The sequence below is a fragment of the Somniosus microcephalus genome, unplaced genomic scaffold (assembly GCF_052327205.1).
Source record: "Somniosus microcephalus isolate GS21.2 unplaced genomic scaffold, FLI_Smic_1.0 unresolved_chr1, whole genome shotgun sequence".
Lineage (NCBI taxonomy): Eukaryota > Metazoa > Chordata > Chondrichthyes > Squaliformes > Somniosidae > Somniosus > Somniosus microcephalus.
The window spans coordinates 45,905,088-45,918,017 of record NW_028225179.1 but is presented as its reverse complement, the minus strand read 5'-3'; the positions used below and the strand labels follow the sequence as shown (position 1 = coordinate 45,918,017).

General features: G+C 51.0%; 1 protein-coding gene across 2 annotated transcripts in view; it reads right to left on the bottom strand.

The window, feature by feature from the left end:
* Positions 1–4,845: 4,845 nt before the first annotated feature.
* Positions 4,846–12,930, bottom strand: part of LOC147094898 (apoptosis-associated speck-like protein containing a CARD) — a 20,828-nt gene continuing 12,743 nt past the window's right edge. The window contains exons 2-4 of one of the 2 annotated variants that reach the window (XM_085974526.1): positions 12,134–12,172; positions 7,275–7,313; positions 4,846–5,290 (exon numbers count right to left, since the gene is read on the bottom strand). In XM_085974526.1, coding sequence (XP_085830652.1) covers positions 5,031–5,290; positions 7,275–7,313; positions 12,134–12,172 — 338 coding nt within the window. In that variant the 3' untranslated portion in view covers positions 4,846–5,030. The remainder of the gene's footprint in view (positions 5,291–7,274; positions 7,314–12,133; positions 12,173–12,930) is intronic. The other variant, XM_085974527.1, reaches the window with a different exon arrangement.

Here is a 12,930-nt window from a genome sequence, read left to right as displayed (position 1 = left end):
CATTCCCCCTCTGGGACCGGGTGTCACAGTGTGTTAGATACACTGTCCTTTCCCCCTCTGGGACCGGGTGTCACAGTGCGTTAGATACACTGTCCTTTCCCCCTCTGGGACCGGGTGTCACAGTGCGTTAGATACACTGTCCTTTCCCCCTCTGGGACCGGGTGTCACAGTGCATTAGATACACTGTCCTTTCCCCCTCTGGGACCGGGTGTCACAGTGCGTTAGATACAATGTCCTTTCCCCCTCTGGGACCGGGTGTCACAGTGGGGGAGAAATTCGCTTGTTAACGCCACCGATTAACGCCTAAAGAGGCCGAGAAGTGGGGCGCTAGCCAATTTCTAGGCGGGCGCAAGGCGCCTAACGCCTCGCCCCATATTGAGCATGCATTTAGCGCCGGAGCTAAATCTTAGCGCCCTCTGGGACTGGGTGTCACAGTGTGTTAGATGCACCGTCCTTTCCCCCTCTGGGACCTGGTGTCACAGTGCGTTAGATACACTGTCCTTTCCCCCTCTGGGACCGGGTGCCACAGTGTGTTCGATACACCGTCCTTTCCCCCTGTGGGGCCTGGTGTCACAGTGCATTAGATACACTGTCCTTTCCCCCTCTGGGACCGGGTGTCACAGTGCGTTAGATACACTGTCCTTTCCCCCTCTGGGACCGGGTGTCACAGTGTGTTAGATACACCGTCCTTTCCCCCTCTGGGACCGGGTGTCACAGTGCGTTAGATACACTGTCCTTTTCCCTCTGGGACCGGGTGTCACAGTGTGTTAGATACACCGTCCTTTCCCCCTCTGGGACCGGGTGTCACAGTGTGTTAGATACACTGTCCTTTCCCCCTCTGGGACCGGGTGTCAGTGTGTTAGATACACTGTCGTTTCCCCCTCTGGGACCGGTTGTCACAGTGCGCTAGATACACTGTCCTTTCCCCCTCTGGGACCGGGTGTCACAGTGTGTTAGATACACCGTCCTTTCCCCCTCTGGGACCGGGTGTCACAGTGCGTTAGATACACTGTCCTTTCCCCCTCTGGGACCGGGTGTCAGTGTGTTAGATACACTGTCGTTTCCCCCTCTGGGACCGGTTGTCACAGTGCGCTAGATACACTGTCCTTTCCCCCTCTGGGACCGGGTGTCAGTGTGTTAGATACACTGTCGTTTCCCCCTCTGGGACCGGTTGTCACAGTGCGCTAGATACACTGTCCTTTCCCACTCTGGGACCGGCTGTCACAGTATGTTAGATACACCGTCCTTTCCCCCTCTGGGACCGGGTGTCACAGTGCGTTAGATACACTGTCCTTTCCCCCTCTGGGACCGGGTGTCAGTGTGTTAGATACACTGTCGTTTCCCCCTCTGGGACCGGTTGTCACAGTGCGCTAGACACACTGTCCTTTCCCCCTCTGGGACCGGGTGTTACAGTGTGTTAGATACACTGTCCTTTCCCCCTCAGGGACCGGGTGTCACAGTGTGTTGGATACAATGTCCTTTCCCACTCTGGGACCGGCTGTCACAGTATGTTAGATACTCTGTCCATTCCCCCTCTGGGACCGGGTGTCACAGTGCGTTAGATGCACTGTCCTTTCCCCCTCTGGGACCGGGTCTCACAGAATGTTAGATACACTGTCTTTTCCCCCTCTGGGACCGGGTGTCACAGTGTGTTAGATACACTGCCCTTCCCCCCTCTGGATCCAGGTGTCACAGTGTGTTAGATACACTGTCCTTTCCCCCTCTGGGACCGGGTGTCACAGTGCATTACATACACTGTCCTTTCCCCCTCTGGGACCGGGTGTCACAGTGCATTAGATACACTGTCCCTTCCCCCTCTGGGACCGGGTGTCACAGGGCGTTAGATATACTGTCCTTTCTCCCTCTGGGACCGGGTGTCACAGTGCATTAGATACACTGTCCCTTCCCCCTCTGGGACCGGGTGTCACAGTGTGTTAGATACACTGTCCTTTCCCCCTCTGGGACTGGGTGTCACAGTGTGTTAGATACACTGTCCTTTCCCCCTCTGGGACCAGGTGTCACAGTGTGTTAGATACACTGTCCTTTCCCCCTCTGGGACCAGGTGTCACAGTGTGTTAGATACACTGTCCTTTCCCCCTCTGGGACCAGGTGTCACAATGCGTTAGATACACTGTCCTTTCCCCCTCTGGGACCGGGTCTCACAGTATGTTAGATACATTGTCTTTTCCCCCTCTGGGACCGGGTGTCACAGTGTGTTAGATACACTGCCTGTCCCCCCTCTGGGACCGGGTGTCACAGTGTGTTAGATACACTGTCCTTTCCCCCTCTGGGACCGGCTGTCACAGTGCGTTAGATACATTGTCCTTTCCCCCTCTGGGATTGGGTGTCACAGTGCGTTAGATACACTGTCCTTTCCCCCTCTGGGAGTGGGTGTCATAGTGCGTTAGATACACTGTCCCTTCCCCCTCTGGGACCGGGTGTCACAGTGCGTTAGACACACTGTCCTTTCCCCCTCTGGGACCGGGTGTCACAGTGCGTTAGATACACTGTCCTTTCCCCCTCTGGGACCAGGTGTCACATTGCATTAGATACACTGTCCTTTCCCCCTCTGGGACCGGGTGTCACAGTGTGTTAGATACACTGTCCTTTCCCCCTCTGGGACCTGGTGTCACAGTGCATTAGAGACACTGTCCGTTTATCCTCTGGGACCGGGTGTCACAGTGCGTTACATACACTGTCCATGCCCCCTCTGGGACCGGGTGTCACAGTGCGTTAGAGACACTGTCGTTTTCCCCTCTGGGACCGGGTGTCACAGTGCGTTAGATACACTGTCCATTCCCCCTCTGGGACTGGGTGTCACAGTGTGTTAGATACACTGTCCTTTCCCCCTCTGGGACTGGGTGTCAGTGTGTTAGATACACTGTCCATTCCCCCTCTGGGACCGGGTGTCACAGTGTGTTAGATACACTGTCCTTTCCCCCTCTGGGACCGGGTGTCACAGTGCGTTAGATACACTGTCCTTTCCCCCTCTGGGACCGGGTGTCACAGTGCGTTAGATACACTGTCCTTTCCCCCTCTGGGACCGGGTGTCACAGTGCATTAGATACACTGTCCTTTCCCCCTCTGGGACCGGGTGACACAGTGCGTTAGATACAATGTCCTTTCCCCCTCTGGGACCGGGTGTCACAGTGGGGGAGAAATTCGCTTGTTAACGCCACCGATTAACGCCTAAAGAGGCCGAGAAGTGGGGCGCTAGCCAATTTCTAGGCGGGCGCAAGGCGCCTAACGCCTCGCCCCATATTGAGCATGCATTTAGCGCCGGAGCTAAATCTTAGCGCCCTCTGGGACTGGGTGTCACAGTGTGTTAGATGCACCGTCCTTTCCCCCTCTGGGACCTGGTGTCACAGTGCGTTAGATACACTGTCCTTTCCCCCTCTGGGACCGGGTGCCACAGTGTGTTCGATACACCGTCCTTTCCCCCTCTGGGGCCTGGTGTCACAGTGCATTAGATACACTGTCCTTTCCCCCTCTGGGACCGGGTGTCACAGTGCGTTAGATACACTGTCCTTTCCCCCTCTGGGACCGGGTGTCACAGTGTGTTAGATACACCGTCCTTTCCCCCTCTGGGACCGGGTGTCACAGTGCGTTAGATACACTGTCCTTTTCCCTCTGGGACCGGGTGTCACAGTGTGTTAGATACACCGTCCTTTCCCCCTCTGGGACCGGGTGTCACAGTGCGTTAGATACACTGTCCTTTCCCCCTCTGGGACCGGGTGTCAGTGTGTTAGATACACTGTCGTTTCCCCCTCTGGGACCGGTTGTCACAGTGCGCTAGATACACTGTCCTTTCCCCCTCTGGGACCGGGTGTCACAGTGTGTTAGATACACCGTCCTTTCCCCCTCTGGGACCGGGTGTCACAGTGCGTTAGATACACTGTCCTTTCCCCCTCTGGGACCGGGTGTCAGTGTGTTAGATACACTGTCGTTTCCCCCTCTGGGACCGGTTGTCACAGTGCGCTAGATACACTGTCCTTTCCCCCTCTGGGACCGGGTGTCACAGTGCGTTAGATACACTGTCCTTTCCCCCTCTGGGACCGGGTGTCAGTGTGTTAGATACACTGTCGTTTCCCCCTCTGGGACCGGGTGTCACAGTGCGTTAGATACACTGTCCTTTCCCCCTCTGGGACCGGGTGTCACAGTGTGTTAGATACACCGTCCTTTCCCCCTCTGGGACCGGGTGTCACAGTGCGTTAGATACACTGTCCTTTTCCCTCTGGGACCGGGTGTCACAGTGTGTTAGATACACCGTCCTTTCCCCCTCTGGGACCGGGTGTCACAGTGCGTTAGATACACTGTCCTTTTCCCTCTGGGACCGGGTGTCACAGTGTGTTAGATACACCGTCCTTTCCCCCTCTGGGACCTGGTGTCACAGTGCATTAGATACACTGTCCATTTCCCCTCTGGGACCGGGTGTCACAGTGTGTTAGATACACTGTCCATTCCCCCTCTGGTACCGGGTGTCACAGTGCGTTAGAGACACTGTCCGTTTATCCTCTGGGACCGGGTGTCACAGTGCGTTAGATACACTGTCCATTCCCCCTCTGGGACCGTGTGTCACAGTGCGTTAGAGACACTGTCGTTTTCCCCTCTGGGACCGGGTGTCACAGTGCGTTAGATACACTGTCCATTTCCCCTCTGGGACCGGGTGTCACAGTGTGTTAGATACACTGTCCATTTCCCCTCTGGGACCGGGTGTCACAGTGTGTTAGATACACTGTCCTTTCCCCCTCTGGGACCGGGTGTCACAGTGCGTTAGATACACTGTCCTTTCCCCCTCTGGGACTGGGTTCCATAGTGCTGTCGCAAAAGTATATGTAACGCCTGTGGGTATAAAATATTTTTTTATTAATTAAAACGATGCCTTCTTATAAAAGACTTCACAATATTTGAAAAGTCGCGACGTAATATCTGGCGGTGTAGCGGCGTTGATACCTGACGACAATCAGGGCAGGACGATGCGTTTGGAGTGGTTTTTGCATTGGTTGTCGGAGCCAAAGGCCTAAGAGGCGTTACTGTCCAGTCAGACTGCGGGTGAAGTAACCGTCAGCGTGAACCATGGCCTTCCACAGCTGCTCCTTGGCCTCCGGCCCCTGACCCCGCACGATCGCCAGCAGCTCCCGGTTCTTGTCCTGCTTGGTCACCTTGGCCCGGACCGTATCATAGTGCTCCGGGGTTATGACCCCTTCGGACAGCAGGCTGTCCAGCACGTTGCTGACCGAGTTGAAGCAATCCACGATCTCTTTGTGGTATCGGTCGATGGGGTGCCGGTCTGTGAGGGAGGGAGGGAGAAAGAGAGACGGAGCTCGGATTAGCTCGAATCGAAAGACCACAGGCGAAGTCGAGATTCAGGGCTCATATCTGGGGCAGGACCTTGCTTCAGGAGATTCGATTCTCTCCATCTGACTGTCTCTTTCTCTCTCTCTCTGTCTCTCTCGCTGTCTCTCTCTCTCTCTCTCTCACTGTCTCTCAATCTGTTTCTCTCCCTGTCTCTCTCTCTATCTGTTTCTTTTGCTCTGTCTCTCTCTGCCTCTCTGTCTCCGTCTCTCTCTCTCTCTGTCTGTCTCTCTCTGTCTCTGTCTCTCTCTGTCTCTCTCTGTCTCTCTCTCTCTCTGTCTCACTCTGTCTCTCTCGCTTTGTCTCTCTCGCTCTGTCTCTCTCACTCTGTCTCTCTCTCTTTCTCTCTCTCTGTCGCTCTCAATCTGTCTCTCAATCTGTTTCTCTCTCTGTGTATCTCTCTGTCTCGCTCTCTATCTATCTCTGTTTCTTTCGCTCTGTCTCTCTCTCTGCCTCTGTGTCGCTGTGTGCTGTGAGGAGGATGCAGAGAAACTCCAGTATGATTTGGACAGGTTGGGTGTTTGGGCAGATGCATGGCAGATGCAGTATAATGTGGATAAATGTGAGGTTATCCACTTTGGTGGCAAAAACAGGAAGGCAGATTATTATCTGAATTGCAATAGATTGGGAAAAGGGGAAGTGCAATGAGACCTGGGTGTCCTTATGCACCAGTCGCTGAAGGTAAGCATACAGTTGCAGCAGCCGGTTAAGAAGGCAAATGGTATGTTGGCCTTCGTAGCGAGAGGATTTGAGTACAGGAACAAGGATGTCTTGCTGCAGTTGTACAGGGCCTTGGTGAGACCACATCTTGAGTATTGTGTGCAGTTTTGGTCGCCTTATCTGAGGAAGGATGTTCTTGCCATGGAGGGAGTGCAGCGAAGATTCACCAGACTGATACCTGGGATAGCAGGAATGACGTATGAGGAGAGATTGGGTCGATTGGGCTTATAATCACTGGAGTTTAGAAGAATGAGAGGGGATCTCATTGAAACTTATAAAATTCTAACAGGACTAGACAGACTAGATGCAGGAAGGATGTTCCTGATGGCGGGGAGACCAGAACCAGGGGTCACAGTCTAAGGATAAGGGGTAAGCCATTTAGGACTGAGATGAGGAGGAATTTCTTCACCCAGAGTGTGGTGAACCTGTGGAATTCTCTACCGCAGAAGGCAGTAGATGCCAATTCATTAAATATATTCAAGAAGGAGTTAGATATTTTCTTAAGGCTAAAGGGATCAAGGGGTATGGGGAAAAAGCAGGGACAGGGTACTGAAATTGGATGATCAGCCATGATCTCATTAAATGGCTCGAGGGGCCGAATGGGCTACTCCTGCTCCTATCTTCTATGTTTCTCTGTCTCCCTCTGTCTCCCTCTGTCTCTATTTCTCTGTCTCTCTCGCTCTCTCTCTCTCTCTTTCTGTCTCTCTGCCTCTCTCTCTCTGTCTCACTCTCTCTGTCTCACTCTCTCTATCTTTCTCTCTCCCTCTCTCTCAGTCGCTGTGAGTCTTTACTTTTGTGGAATCTATCGCAAACAAGCCTCCTCTCTCTCGAGGGGTGAGCCGCAGACATGGACCCATGTCAGGAGGAGGAACCGTGGCTGGCGTTCCCTCCCTGACCGAGGCTTCCACGGTCAAATGCGATCAGGCTAACTCAGCACCAGGCCGGGGATGGAGCCTGGGCCTTGCCTGCTCTGTGTGTGTGTGTGTTTGGGGCTCAGTTCCACCCCAGGTGTGGGATTGGCTAACTCAGCACTAGGCCGGGGATGGAGCCTGGGCCTTTCCTGCTGTGTGTGTGTGCGTGGGCTCAGTACCACCCCAGGTGTGAGATTGGCTAACTCAGCACTAGGCCAGGGATGGAGCCTGGGCCTTGCCTGCTCTGTGTGAGGGGTCCATCTGCAGGTTTGATCAGTTTATACTCACCGTCTTTCCCGCTCGCCCCCTGGGCTGTCGGCTGTACAACTGTAAAGGGAAGAGAAACAAACCTTGTCAGCATTTATCAAATGGGCTGAAAGTATAGATACTGTATTCTTCCCGCCCAGGCCCTCTCTCTGAAATTGCTCTCCCCTTAGTCCCATTCCCCTACCCTTGGCCTCCTCCTGCTCCTGTGTAACGGGCTCGAGGGGCTGAATGGCCTCCTCCTGTTCCTGTGTAACAGGCTCGAGGGGCTGAATGGCCTCCTCCTGTTCCTGTGTAAGAGGCTCGAGGGGCTGAATGGTCTCCTGTTCCTGTGTAACAGGCTCGAGCGAGCGAATGGCCTCCTCCTGCTCCTGTGTAACGGGTTCGAGGGGCTGAATGGTCTCCTGTTCCTGTGTAACAGGCTCGAGCGAGCGAATGTCCTCCTCCTGCTCCTATGTAATGGGCTCGAGGGGCTGAATGGCCGCCTCCTGTTCCTGTGTAACAGGCTCGAGGGGCTGAATGGCCTCCTCCTGCTCCTGTGTAACAGGCTCGAGGGGCTGAATGGCCTCCTCCTGTTCCTGAGTAACTGTGTCGAGGGGCTGAATGGCCTCCTCCTATTCCTGAGTAATGGGCTCGAGGGAACAAATGGCCTTCTCTCTCTCTTCTGTCTTTCTGTCTCTCTCACTCTCTGTCTGTTTGTCTCTCTGTCTCTCGCTCTCTCTCTGTCTCTCGCTCTGTCTCTCTCTCGCTCTGTCTCTGTCTCGCTCTGTCTCTGTCTCTGTCTCACTCTCTGTCTCTCTCTATCCGTCTCTCTCTCTATCTCTCTCTCTCTATCCGTCTCTCTCTCTGTCACTCTCTCTGTCACTCTCTCTCTCTGTCACTCTCTCTCTCTGTCACTCTCTCTCTCTGTCACTCTCTCTCTCTGTCACTCTCTCTATCCGTCTCTCTCTCTGTCTCTTTCTCTCTCTTTCTCTCTCTCTGTCTGTGTGTCCCTCTCTCTGTGTCTCTCTCTCTCTGTCTCTCTCTCTCTGTCTCTTTCTCTCTCTGTCTCTCTCTCTGTCTCTCTCTCTGTCTCTCTCTCTGTCTCTTTCTCTCTCTCTCTCTCTCTCTGTCTCTCTCTCTCTCTCTCTCTGTCTCTTTCTCTCTCTCTGTGTTTCTCTCTCTCTCTCTCTGTCTCTCTTTCTATCTCTGTCTCTCTCTCACTGTCTCTCTCTGTCTCGCTCTCTCTTTCTCCCTCTCTGTCTATTTATCTGTCTCTCTCTGTCACTGTTACATCGTTATATTATTACATCGTTATATGGAACTACTTTGGTTAGTGTATTTATATTGCTATGTGGCACACTGTGAAAGGCAGTGCGCAGTGCAAGGTCAGACATCTAGTATCATTCCGCACCATGCGGCAGCAACATCATAAAAGCTAGAATACAACTGAGTGAAAGTCGTAAACTAAATGAGTTAAAAGTGTCTGTATTACATAGTAATAAGAACACAAGGAAACACAACATGGTGGCAGCGGTGGGATAGTGGTCCCTCTTTATCGCCTGGTTTAGATCTTTGGGTCCAAACATATTCTGAGACGCCCGTTTAGCTTTTCTCGTACCACAATTGAGTTTACCCAGTCTGTGGGTTCAGTGACCTTTACGATCACTCCCTTTTCTTCCATCTCCTTTAGCTCTCTTTCAAGCTTTGTCTTCAGCTCGATGGGTACTTTTCGTGGAGCATGGATAACGGGCTTTACCTCTGGCTCGATGGTGATGTGGTATTGGAAATCTCCGAAACATCCCACTGTATCATCGAAACATTCCGGATACATGTCTATCAAGTCTTTTTTACTCTTGATTTGTGGGCGATTCTCCAGCGTGGTGTTGCTGTCTATCCTCAGTGACGTTTCCATCAGCTCGTGATTCACTGAGATCAATCTCAGCTTCTCGCAGCTGTTTAATCCCAGGATCGCTGGTCCCTCAGTGTCGGTGACATAGAACATGCAGTTGATGTTCTTTCTTTTATGTGTCCCTTTGACAAAGGTTGTTCCGAGTTGTTTAATCTCACTCCCCCCGTATGCTGTCAGCGTGACATTACTTGCCTTTAAACAACCATTTTTCGGGTAGCCATCTTCTCTCAAGTTTTCGGGAAAGATCTGCTGGTACAGTCTCAATGGGAGAATGTTGCTCTGAGCCCGTGTCCAGCTTCAACTTTAAGTTGATGGTTGTGGGCTGACCTTTGATCCTCTTTTTGATTTGGATGATGGTGTGCAATTCTCTCTTCAGAGTATTTTCCGCTCTGGACATCTCGTGAAGCTGTACCTTTATGGTTTCGATATTTAGTGTATTGCCATGACCATAATCATCATCATCCTGTTCATCCATGGCATGGATATTGTGTTTCTTTCTCTGGTTCTACTGTCCGCCTTTGTTTTTGATGTATGTTCCTTCTTTCTTCGTTCTACACCTCTTTTCCCAGTGGTTTAGTTTGCCACATGCATTGCAGCTTGTTCCATATGCTGGACATTTCCTCCTGTCTGTATAATCGTGCGGTCTTCCACAGTTTCTGCACATGTTTCTCCTGTTGTCATGTGCATGTCTTTGTGTGTTGTACTTTTCTCTCACTGTATCCACTCTGTTGTCCGTCCCAGAAGCCGTCCGCATGTCAGCCGTTTGAGAAATCAGTGTTCTCATTTGCTGCTTCATGGCTTCATGAGCTCTCGCAGTATCTATAGCCTCTGTTATTTTGAGCTTTTCTTTCCCTATCAGGGCTTTTTGTACCTCTGCATGCGCTGACCCCCATATCAGCTGGTCCACAAGCCTTTCCTCCATTTCCTTAAATGCACACTTGCTGGCTTCATTTCTCAGCCTTGTCAGGAAATTGTCAGCTGTTTCACCGGGTTCCTGTCTTAGACTCTGGAATTTGTATCTGTGTATACGGTGATTGGATTTAGGCTCTAGATGGTTGCTGAATTTCTCAAAGATTGTCGCAGGGTTTTCCTTTTCCTCTTCAGTCAAACTCCAGCTATTATACAAATCTAGACCTTTTTCTCCTGTCCACAACAGAATGTAACTAACCTTTTCTTCACTGCAGTACCCTTCAGGAAGCTTTTGAATGTAAGGTCACATTTCTGTTTGAACTTGCGGAATGCCTCTACTATATCGTCGGCTTCACAGTTCATGAGGGGTTGCATTTGCGCAGTCAGTGCAGCAAAATACATCCTTCCCAGGACCAGGAGGACTTCAGACAGAAGCTGGCAGAAGCACAAGTCGTAGGGAGCAAACATTATGACAAACATGCAAAGATGCTACCAGAACTGCTGAATGGGCAATCAGTGCATGTGCAAGACCCGGTGTTGAAAACCTGGAATCCAGCCAAGGTCATTGGAAAAGCTGATACTCCAAGATCCTACTTCGTAGAGACCGAACCTGGAAACCAATACAGGCGGAACAGACTCCACATCAGACCTTCACCTGAACTGGTTAAGCAGCAGACAACATCAGCAACATTGACAACACCAGCTACCACAAGCAGTACAATGCCAGAAACAAGTGCCACAAATCAAACAACCACGAGTATGCACACTCCAACTCCAAGTGTGACAGCAACAACAACAACAAGAGCGGAACACACCAAAACACCGCAGAGAGGAGTGGTCACCACCAAATCCACAAGATGGAGGGACAACATCCAACCACCTGAGCGATATCGCGAATAAGAAAAGAAAACTCACGATTCTTTGTATTTGATAATAATAGCTTAGATATAATATTTTTTAAATTAATTTAAATTTCATGTTTTAGTTTTTTAAATTAAATTAAATTTCATGTTTTAGTTTTTTTGAGAAAGAGGGATGTTCCATCGTTATATTATTACATCGTTAAATGGAACTACTTGTTCCATCGTTATATGGAACTACTTTGGTTAGTGTATTTATATTGCTATGTGGCACACTGTGAAAGGAAGTGCGCAGTGCAAGGTTGGACATCTTGTATCACTCCGCACCAGGCGGCAGCAACATCATAAAAGCAAGAATACAACTGAGTGAAAGTCGTAAACTAAATGAGTTAAAAGCGTCTGTATATTTACATAGTAATAAGAACACAAGGAAATACAAGTCACTCTCTCTCTCTGTCTCTCTCTCTGTCTCTCTCTCTCTATCTGTCTCTCTCGCTCTATCTGTCTCTCTCGCTCTATCTGTCTCTCTCTCTCTGTCTCTCTCTGTCTGTCTCTCTCTCTCTCTGTCTCTCTCTCTCTGTCTCTCTCGCTATCTGTCTCTCTCTCTGTCTTTCTCTGTCTCTCTATCTGTCTCTCCCTCATTGTCTCTCTCTATCCGTCTCTCTCTCGCTATCCGTCTCTCTCTTTCACTCTGTCTCTCTCTGTCTGTCTCTCTCTCTCTCTCTGTGTGTCTCTCTCTCTCTGTCTCTCTCTGTCTCTCAGTCTGTCTTTCTCTGTCTCGCTATCTCTGTCACTCTGTCTCTCACTCTGTCTCTCACTGTCTGTCTGTCTCTCTCACTCTCTCTCTGTTTCTCTCTCTCTTTCTCTCTCTCTCTCTTTCTCTCTCTCTCTGTCTCTCACTCTGTCTCTCACTCTGTCTCTCTCTCTCTGTCTCTCTCTCTCTGTCTCGCTGTCTCTCTCTCTCTTTCTATCTTTCTCCTTCTCTCTCTGTCGCTGTGAGTCTTTACTTTTGTGGAATCTATCGCAAACAAGCCTCCTCCCTCTCGAGGGGTGAGCCGCAGACATGGACCCATGTCAGGAGGAGGAACCGTGGCTGGCGTTCCCTCCCTGACAGAGGCTTCCACGGTCAATCAGCTAACTCAGCACTAGGCCGGGGATGGAGCCTGGGCCTTGCCTGCTCTGTGTGAGGGGTCCATCTACAGGTTTGATCAGTTTATACTCACCGCCTTTCCCGCTCGCCCCCTGGGCTGTCGGCTGTACAACTGTGAAGGGAAGAGAAACAAACCTTGTCAGCATTTATCATAGAAATATATAAACATAGAAGATAGGAGCAGGAGTCGGCCATTCGGCCCCTCGAGCCTGCTCCGCCATTCAATGCGATCATGGCTGATCATCCAAATTCAGTACCCGGTCCCTGCTTTCTCCCCATATCCCTTGATCCCTTTAGCCTTAAGAAATATATCCAACTCCTTCTTGAATATATTTAATGAATTGGCCTCAACTGCCTTCTGTGGTAGAGAATTCCACAGGTTCACCACTCTCTAGGTGAAAAATTCCTCCTCATTTCTGTCCTAAATGGCTTACCCCTTATCCTTAGACTGTGACCCCTGGTTCTGGACTCCCCGGCCATCGGGAACATCCTTCCTGCATCTAGTCTGTCTAGTCCTGTTAGAATTTTATAAGTTTCAATGAGATCCCCTCTCATTCTTCTAAACTCCAGCGGGTATAAGCCCAATCGACCCAATCTCTCCTCATACGTCATTCCTACCATCCCAGGTATCAGTCTGGTGAATCTTCGCTGCACTCCCTCCATGGCAAGCACATCCTTCCTCAGATAATGGGCTGAAAGTATTGAATCTGCATTCTTCCCGCCTGGGCCCTCTCACTGAAACTGGTCTCCCCTTAGTCCCATTCCCCTATCCTTGGCCTCCTCCTGCTCCTGTGTAACAGGCTCGAGGGGCTAAATGGCCTCCACCTGTTCCTGTGTAACAGACTCAAGAGACTGAATGGCCCCCTCCTG